The sequence below is a fragment of the Agelaius tricolor genome, unplaced genomic scaffold, assembly GCF_023055355.1.
Source record: "Agelaius tricolor isolate 1412-34295 unplaced genomic scaffold, bAgeTri1.0.p SCAF_23, whole genome shotgun sequence".
NCBI classification, from domain to species: domain Eukaryota; kingdom Metazoa; phylum Chordata; class Aves; order Passeriformes; family Icteridae; genus Agelaius; species Agelaius tricolor.
This window is the reverse complement of record NW_027269283.1, coordinates 12,820,793-12,830,280: the sequence shown is the minus strand read 5'-3', so window position 1 is coordinate 12,830,280 and position 9,488 is coordinate 12,820,793. Positions and strand designations below refer to the sequence as shown.

At 48.6% G+C, this 9,488-nt stretch overlaps 1 protein-coding gene across 1 annotated transcript; it reads right to left on the bottom strand.

Moving 5' to 3' along the window:
* Positions 1-374: 374 nt before the first annotated feature.
* Positions 375-6,391, bottom strand: LOC139599330 (skin secretory protein xP2-like). The gene is made up of 3 exons (XM_071446534.1): positions 6,359-6,391; positions 2,147-2,473; positions 375-653 (listed from the first exon to the last, which is right to left on the bottom strand). Exons 1-3 carry the CDS (start codon positions 6,389-6,391, stop codon positions 375-377), a joined length of 639 nt encoding a protein of 212 aa, XP_071302635.1.
* Positions 6,392-9,488: the final 3,097 nt, after the last annotated feature.

Sequence of the window (9,488 nt, the reverse complement as noted above, 5' to 3'; positions counted from 1 at the left end):
CGGGACCGGAGCAAACCGGGGGCGCTCGGGATGGACCAGAGGCACCGGGAGCGCTCGGGATGGACCGGGGGCACCGGGAGCGCTCGGGATGGACCAGAGGCACCGGGAGCGCTCGGGATGGACCAGAGGCACCGGGAGCGCTCGGGACGGACCAGAGTCACCGGGAGCGCTCGGGAGGCGCCGGGGGCGCTCGGGATGGACCAAGGGCGCTCGGGATGGACCGGGGGCGCTCGGGATGGACCAGAGGCTCCGGGGGCGCTCGGGATGGACCGGGGGCGCTCGGGATGAACAGGGAGCGTTCGGCATGCACCGAGAACACTCGGGATGGACCGGGGGCACCGGGAGCGCTCGGGAGGCACCGGAGCGCTCGGGAGTCACCGGGAGCGCTCGGGATGCGCGGCCGGAGCAGCCCCGGCCCGGGAGGAGGTGGGTGCGGAGGAGGGGGCGCTGCCTCCCGAGCCGGTCCTTCCGCGGGCGTGGCCGGGGGGCTGCAGGTGCGGCCGGGGGTCCCGGCGGGGCGGTACCGAGGGCGCTGCAGCCCAGGACCGGCCCCGGCCCGGCCGATGCTCCGTGAGCGCCGGGGCTCCCTCGGGATGAGCAGAGACGGGCCTGCGGGACGCCCGCGGCTGGATGCGGTGCTGGGTAAAGCTCAGCTGCCGGATAAGTATTCGCATGCTTTTGTTCGTTTAGATGTTGTTTTTCTTGTTAATTGCTGTGCCTGGTGCTGGTTTTTGGTTTGTAGGAGTGAAGCCCGCTGGTGTGCGAGGCTGGGCTGCAGGGCCGATGTGTCTGATGTGCAGCTGGAGGATCCGAGGTGCACCCAGCTCCCCTCCAGCTGCTGAGCCGCACCGGTAAGGAGCAGGGACCCCCGAGGGCACAGACCGAGGTTCTGAAGTTGCCCTCTGTAGGCTGAGACACTTCCCCGCCACCACCAAAAGAGACAGGAAGGCTCCAAGCCCCCAGGTGGGAGCACTTGGGAGTGCTCCCTTTGTGACCTGCAGGAAGCTGATAGCGCACCTGAGCCTGGTGGTGATGTAAAGTTGGTAATGTTCTTTGAGGTAGTTTATTTAAAATTTTCTCCTGTCATGACAAAAGACGTTTCTAAACCAACCTTTTAAACAGCTTCCCCTCACACCCTTCCTTCATTTTGACAGTAAAATGTCGATGTGATTTATTTCTGTCTCCAAGGGGAAAAAAAAAAGGAAACTCGTTCAGTTTCATTATTCAGAGAATTTTTTCCCATGCCTCTTCCTTAACATCATCTTTCCACGTATTTGTCAATGATTTGCAATAATCAGACCACTTACACATATCCACATCTTGGGATCTTTGTTTTGGTTTTGTGTTCAGCATTTTCAAGGCGATGACACAATGCTTGGTCCAGGATACCCACATCATTTTCATGTGGTTAAACCACTGGCAGTGTTTGTCTTACTTCTGTCATCTACACATCTGCAGTGGGCAAGACACAAATCTCGTTAATGCTGTTTACGTTTGCAAAACATGAATAATGAATTTTCAAGCTTGATTAAGATGATGTTGCAAAGTGAACTACTTAGTAGGGAACAAGTTTCATTCAAGTATTAGTTCATGTCAGCTGGAGTCTATTGGTTTAGTCAAGCACCACTTGTACTGGTGTTAAATAAGAAATAAAGACACAAACAGCTTTCTAGTACAGTGCTATACAGCAAGTGATTGTTAATGCCTGTTAGTTCTGGTGAGAAATACAGAAATAATTTATGTTCTTTGCTCCTTGGAAGTCATTCTGTTCCCTTCAGACTCTTCAGCTGAAATTAAACACCTGGTTTACTGCTGACCTCTCTTGAGCCTCGCACATCTTGGTAGCCTGCTCCAAGCAGCCATGGAATTTGGGTGTTTTCCTGCGTGAGGATTGATCACAGCTTTTGTGGCTGCATCTTCTTGAGTGTCACTTTGGTCCTGCACCTTAGAAATGGGAATTTTGGCTCCTTTTCACAGAGTTGCCTTAGTGTTGTGTTTTTCACATTTTCAGTTAGGAATAGCACTTTCCTCTAGTGTACGGCTTCTGCCATCCATTCCGATGTTTAATTTCGTGTAGCAGTCGGATGGAGGATGTTGAATTAGCAGTTGTAGCAGGTGAAGCCTGCGTTCCCGATGAGCTCCGTACAGTCCGGTACGAGGCTTTGCCCAGCGGAAGCTCTCGCGCCTGTGCCTGGTTGAGCATGTGAGTGTCCCTGGACAGGGCTGGGACAGGCACTCTGGGGGTGTCCCCTCGCTTTGTCCCCTCGCTTTGTCCCCTCGCTTTGTCCCCTCGCTCTGTCCCGGTTTGGCCCGGCCAGGCCCCGCTCTGGGCCCAGGCCGGGCCCTCGGGCGCCATCTCGGCCGCGGGCGGCGCTGCGGGGCCGCCACCGCCAGGGGGCGCCGGGGCGCGCGCGGGGCCGCCTGAGGGCCGAGGGGAGCGGGCGGGCCGGGCCCGGAGCGAGCGCCGCGGAACCTGCAAAAAACCCGAAAAAAACCCCCAAAAAAAACACCCCTAAAACACCCCTAAATTACCCCTAAAACAGCCCTAAAGCAGCCCTGCAAGCACCCCGGCACAGCCCTGCAAACACCGCAGAGTCTGCAAAAAAAAAAAAAAAAAACAAAAAACCCTGAAACACGCCTAAAACAGCCCTAAAACACTCCTAAAACACACCGGCACAGCCCTGCAAATACCGCGGAACCTGCAAACACCCCTAAAGCATCCCTAAAACACCCGTAAAGCATCCCTAAAACACCCCTAAAGCACCCCTAAAACACCCCGGCACAGCTGTTTGGTCTGCCACTGAAGAACACTTAGAGCACTAAAAAAGCATTTGATCTGCTTCGATCTACTCCTTCTGCTAATAAAAATACCATAAAATCTTGCTAGGAGTAATTATATATTATGTTGTTCTGTTTATACTCAGTTGTTAAAAATACAACTACCTAAAATAAGCAAAGACGCAGAAAAGTCACATTTGTCACAAAATGTGACTCATTTGTGTCTTTGTTTTTTTTTAAGAAGTAAAAATGTACAAGTACCTGTTGGAGTAAAATATAAGTGTACAAGTAAATCAGTAAAATGTACAAATACCTGTTGGAGTAAAATGTAAATGTACAAGAAAATCAGTAAAATGTACAAGTACTGTTGGAGTTTATAAAGTTTGATCCATAGATCAAATGACCTACAGCAGTCATTCATGCTTTATTTGAGATTCTAGATTAAACACCTGAAAATGCCCAAAAATTTCCCAGCACTATTAGCCCAGTGCCAGGTTCTCTCCATCCTATCTACAAGATGCTCACTCTTTTCTGTGTGGTTAAAGAAGAATTTCTCCCAGCCTACATCTCCAGGTAGCCCTTCCTGACCTGAGCCCTTCCATTCCTCACAGGTGCCACTGAGCACTGGGCACAGCTGCACAAATTCACAGCTCTGCCAGGTGCCAGGCCAGGCTTGGAGAGCTTCAGCTGCAGAAGAACCCTGCTCAGATCCCTGTTCAGAACCCTGTCCAGAACCCTGTTCAGAACCCTGTCCAGAACCCTGTTCAGAACCCTATTCAGAACCCTGCTCAGAACCCTGTTCAGAACCTGTTCAGAACCTGTTCAGAACCCTGTTCAGAACCCTGTTCAGAATCCTATTCAGATCCCTGTTCAGAACCCTGCTCAGAACCCTGTTCAGATCCCTGCTCAGATCCCTGTTCAGAATCCTATTCAGATCCCTGTTCAGAACCCTGTTCAGAACCCTGCTCAGAACCCTGCTCAGATCCCTGTTCAGAACCCTGTTCAGAACCTGTTCAGAACCCTGCTCAGAACCCTGTTCAGAACCTGTTCAGATCCCTGTTCAGAACCTGTTCAGATCCCTGTTCAGAACCCTGTTCAGAACCCTGCTCAGAACCCTGTTCAGAACCTGTTCAGATCCCTGTTCAGAACCTGTTCAGATCCCTGTTCAGATCCCTGTTCAGATCCCTGCTCAGAACCCTGCTCAGAATCCTGCTCAGAACCCTGCTCAGATCCCTGCTCAGAACCTGTTCAGAATCCTATTCAGATCCCTGCTCAGAATCCTGTTCAGATCCCTGTTCAGAACCCTGCTCAGATCCCTGCTCAGAACCTGTTCAGAATCCTGTTCAGATCCCTGTTCAGAATCCTGCTCAGATCCCTGTTCAGAACCCTGCTCAGAACCCTGTTCAGATCCCTGCTCAGATCCCTGTTCAGATCCCTGTTCAGAACCTGTTCAGATCCCTGTTCAGAACCTGTTCAGAACCTGTTCAGAACCTGTTCAGAACCCTGTTCAGAACCTGTTCAGAACCCTGTTCAGAACCTGTTCAGAACCCTGCTCAGAACCCTGCTCAGAACCTGTTCAGCTCCTGAAGGTCCAGGGCAAAGAGGGGCTGCCAGGACAATAATGCCTGTTCAGCGTGGCTGGTGCACACTGATTTCATCCTCAGCTGTCGGGCTCCAGTGAATCTTCAGGAAAACACAGTTTATATAGAGTAAAGAATTCAGTAAAGAATTGTAACTTGGCCAAATTCGGTCATATTTTCCTGGAAATGGGAAAATATGTCCCAGATGAGGGTAGTTTTCTGCCAATTTGAAATCCCTGCTGTAGCTGATGAAGGCATCAGGGCTTTTCAAAAGAGCTAAACAACACGTACTTTTCCTTAATTTCATTATCTGAATTGATTTGGTTTTATTGCCTAAAACTTTCCAAAATTGTTAAACCTGCAGCAAATACTCAATCTGGGAAAAAGATCCAAGCTGGAGGTTCTGCAGGGCTGCCCATACAAACACTGTTGTGTAACTGGGACACCAGTAAGAGCACAAAGGCCAGGCTGGAAACACAGAAACTTCCTTGAGTTGGGCTTGAACAAGCACAGTGCTTTCATTTTTGTTTTCTTAAGAAAAATGTTGAAATTTTGCATAACGGCGTATTCGTGCTTGCAAACACCTTGGAATGGTGACATTGGTGAAGAAAAGAGAAAGGGATCTAATGCATAGGAGAAAAATGATTTATCAGGATTTACTCTCTGTGGAACATCCGAGGTGGGCTGAACAGAAAGGACCTTGTACTAAATATAAATTACAAACATGGCTGGGTTGTAAGAATAAAACACCTCCAGAGGGAGCAGAACAGGGGAAGGGACCTTCTCTTGTGAGGTTTGCAGCTCTGTGGCAGAAAAGCCTTTCTGCTGTAAAGCTTGAACTTCGTATGGCAGAAACTGTAATTTCAGAGATTTCTCTTCAAAGATGTTATCTGTGCCCTGGCTGGAATGGGGTGCAGCAGTCTTAGAGAAAGGAGAGTAAATCAGTTTTACAGAACTTCAGCATGTGGCGTTTAAAGAAACCACTGGTATCTTCTGATGGAAGAAAGCTGGACATTACCAACTCTTGCTGTTTTCAGCTTGTAATAGCTGCTGTGTTCTTAAAGCTGGACATTTTCTTTCAATGACATTGGCTGAGAATCTTATCAAATGTTTATTTAAAGAGTATTTTTTAATACTTGTATAATTGTAGACTTATAAAACTTAACCTCAAAAAAAAATCTCATGCTGTTGGTATGAAGAAAAAGTGTCCATTTATTAGATAACATTTCTAGAGGCATTTCACTGTCTTTTTTGCCATAGAAATATTGTAATCAGTAGAGCAGCAGCTGCTCCTCTGACGTTTGCTCTCTTGTCCTGGCTGAGGTGCTGGCACCTTGTCCAGGGCCCCTCAGTGGTGGTGGCTGCTGGCTGCAGCTCCATAGGGTGACCTGAGACCCCTTCTCTGGCAGCACAGAGCTCAGGATGTCAGGTTCTGCTTCATGTGGAGGACAGACAGCTGTGTGTTATCAGAAATAAATCACTGCAGTGAGAGCTCTCTCCTGTGTGGAGACTTTGCACTTTTTAACTTTTGCAGATCACCCTTCAAATGTAACTCGAGGGAGGTGTCAGCCTCACTCTTTGCTGTATATTAGCAGTTTCTCTTCTTGAGGACTCCAGAGCAGCACATATTGCAATTCCTGTTATTCTTTGCCACTGACAATGTGTGATCACATGTGTCACACTAGTTTTTGTGTCCTGATTTACCTCACAAGATAATATTTGGTGTTTTCAAAGTGCTATGAGATTTTTCTGACAGTCTTGAAGAAAAATATTTGTTAAATTAATACTAAACATACCAGATGGGAAAGATGAGAGGAGGGAAAATAGAGCAGAATATTTCAAAACTGGGGGTGTACTCTATGTTCATATTTAAAATTCATTAATTTTCAAGTGCTGAGTACTACAGGCCATTTTTTTAGTAATGGGGAACACAAAAAAATCCAGCACATGCTTAAATATGTAATGTTAGGAACTTTAGGGGGATGTTCAGTTTATTTTACCTGCAGCTGTGCTTGAAGTTCATCCAGTTCCATTGTGACCTGGACTGATGCATTAATTGGTCTGAGAGCCCTCGTTGGCTGTGCATTAAGAAAACAGTTTAAGATGGGAACATTCAAGGGAGAGGATGCAGAATGCCCAGCAGTGATTGCAGCTGTCACAGTGCTGGGACAGTTTGCAGTTTCCAAGGGACAAGAACACAAAATACAGAAGTACTGCCTGTCCCAGCTGAACGGACCGTGCTGGGCTGCACTCCCAGCAGTGCAAAGAGGCTTTGCAGCAGATGTGTCCTTGTCACCCCGTCACCCTGCCAGGCACGGCGGCACAGGCACAACCAGCAGCGTTTGTGCAGCACGGGAGATGCACAGGGCACACTGCAGAGCCAGCACTGCTGCAGGACAGCACCTGGGGCAAAGCTCCTGGGTAAACAGGTGCCACTTGTTGGGGACAATCGGCTTTAATTGAGCCATCAGGCTGCTATGGCACCAGGGAGAAAACGGTCTCATTTATGTGCAACAAAGAAGTTAAAATAACAATCCAGATTCCTTTTTTAGTCAGTGCTAAGATTGGCTTCTGACTTCCTGTTCTCTAATGGGAGGGATTAGGCCCTTTATGTTTTGAAAGATACGGAGCCAATTCTTGTTACAAAATTCCAGTACTGAGATCAAATGAATGAACAAAAACAACTAGAAAAAACTTGATTTGTCAGAGAGGCACCTTCATTAGTGCTCTCGTCTCTTTTCTGTCATAGGGATTGTTTTTAAGCTATAATTGGATCTCACTGACAAAAGCTTCTGGCTACATATGTAAAGATTTGTAAAATGCTGCCTTTCTGTAAGCCGGGCTGATCTGTGCCAGAAAATAGGAGCCCGAGCTCCTCCCCCGTGTCAGTGCCAGGGACTATTGGTTAGTTCAGCTTGAAATGCACTCTGCAGCACACGGGTGTTGGCTCTGATGCTTGCTCTTGAAAAGCAGGAAAAATCTTCCTTGGGCAGCATTTTACATAACACTGCCCAGTGCGGAGTTAAACGGAATTCCTTACAGAGCAGGTATTGCTGGTGCCAGTCTCTGGCAGGAATTGTCTCCTCACCACATCCCTGTGCTGCTCCTGTCAGGAACACAGGAACAGAACTGCTGCTCACACTGCTGGAAGTGTTTGTGTGTTCCACTGCAGCAGAGCTGCTGCTCACACTGCTGGAAGTGTTTGCATGTTCCACTGCAGCAGAGCTGCTGCTCACACACTGCTGGAAGTGTTTGTGTGTTCCACTGCAGCAGAGCTGCTGCTCACACACTGCTGGAAGTGTTTGTGTGTTCCACTGCAGCAGAGCTGCTGCTCACACTGCTGGAAGTGTTTGTGTGTTCCACTGCAGCAGAGCTGCTGCTCACACTGCTGGAAGTGTTTGTGTGTTCCACTGCAGCAGAGCTGCTGCTCACACACTGCTGGAAGTGTTTGTGAGTCCCTGCAGCAGAGCTGCTGCTCACACACTGCTGGAAGTGTTTGCATGTTCCACTGCAGCAGAGCTGCTGCTCACACACTGCTGGAAGTGTTTGCATGTTCCACTGCAGCAGAGCTGCTGCTCACACACTGCTGGAAGTGTTTGTGTGTTCCACTGCAGCAGAGCTGCTGCTCACACACTGCTGGAAGTGTTTGTGTGTCCCATTACAGCAGAGCTGCTGCTCACACACTGCTGGAAGTGTTTGTGTGTTCCTGCAGCAGAGCTGCTGCTCACACTGCTGGAAGTGTTTGTGTGTTCCACTGCAGCAGAGCTGCTGCTCACACACTGCTGGAAGTGTTTGTGTGTCCCATTACAGCAGAGCTGCTGCTCACACACTGCTGGAAGTGTTTGTGTGTTCCTGCAGCAGAGCTGCTGCTCACACTGCTGGAAGTGTTTGTGTGTTCCACTGCAGCAGAGCTGCTGCTCACACTGCTGGAAGTGTTTGCATGTTCCACTGCAGCAGAGCTGCTGCTCACACACTGCTGGAAGTGTTTGTGTGTTCCACTGCAGCAGAGCTGCTGCTCACACTGCTGGAAGTGTTTGTGTGTTCCACTGCAGCAGAGCTGCTGCTCACACACTGCTGGAAGTGTTTGTGTGTTCCACTGCAGCAGAGCTGCTGCTCACACACTGCTGGAAGTGTTTGTGTGTTCCACTGCAGCAGAGCTGCTGCTCACACACTGCTGGAAGTGTTTGCATGTTCCACTGCAGCAGAGCTGCTGCTCACACACTGCTGGAAGTGTTTATGAGTTCCACTGCAGCAGAGCTGCTGCTCACACACTGCTGGAAGTGTTTATGAGTTCCACTGCAGCTCTGCAGGCCTGGCTGCTGGGGCAGGGGTGGCTGCAGCTGCAGCAGCTTTGCTGTCTGTATCTGCATTTCTGCCTGCAGTGCAGGCTCATTGCCACATTTACACTGTCAGACAGGGCTGGGTGTGCTCAGTGTTAAAAAACAACGTGTGCGAAACACTTACGGGTCAGGGCTCCTCTTCAGAAAGCTGGGCTGGAACTTTATTACAGGTATGCCGTTTATACATCTGCTGTTAAAAGAAAATAACCACATTTCCCAAATATTAGAATTGCCTTCCCAGGGAAGGCTGACTCTCTTTCCTGTTTCAGGGTTTCTTTGGTTATACTGTGCTCTACCAGCCACACATTCTATTCCTGCTGAGATGAGGAAATACCCTGCAGATTGGATGATGTTAGGGTTAAACATTTCCAATGGATTTTAGTACACTGAGAATTTCTGTTCTTGCCAGCCATAGTTGTGGTGAGCGTTTTGGGAACTTTGTTTTGCCATATTTCCGTGGATTATTGATTCCAAGCACGTTATGCTCCTCTCCTCACTGCTGTAACCATGTAATAGATACTCTTGGAACGGTGTCCCATCAGAGGAATGTCTGTGGAAATTGTGGTCTCAGTGTGAGAAAAGCAAAAATCTCTGTGTTTATTCTGCTCCTATTTTTATTTCTCCACAGGAAAAAAAAAAAAGCTATAAAATTGTTATCTGTTTACAAACATTTTACTTTATAAAAACAAGTTCATAATTTATACTCAGGATTCAATTGGGGTTGAAAATCACTGCAGCTGTCTTCATGCAAGCTGTTCTGTCTCTGAGCTTCCAGTTTAATATATGCAGT

What these genes read in the sequence shown, in the direction of transcription:
- LOC139599330 (XM_071446534.1), bottom strand. Translation starts at nt 6,391, where the DNA reads ATGGAACTGGATGAACTTCAAGCACAGCTGCAG. An exon ending in AACTTCAAGCACAGCTGCAG is followed by an intron (nt 2,474 to 6,358) that starts GTAAAATAAACT and finishes GGTTTTTTGCAG; the next exon opens with GTTCCGCGGCGCTCGCTCCG. An exon ending in GCAAAGCCTCGTACCGGACT is followed by an intron (nt 654 to 2,146) that starts GTACGGAGCTCA and finishes CTTATCCGGCAG; the next exon opens with CTGAGCTTTACCCAGCACCG.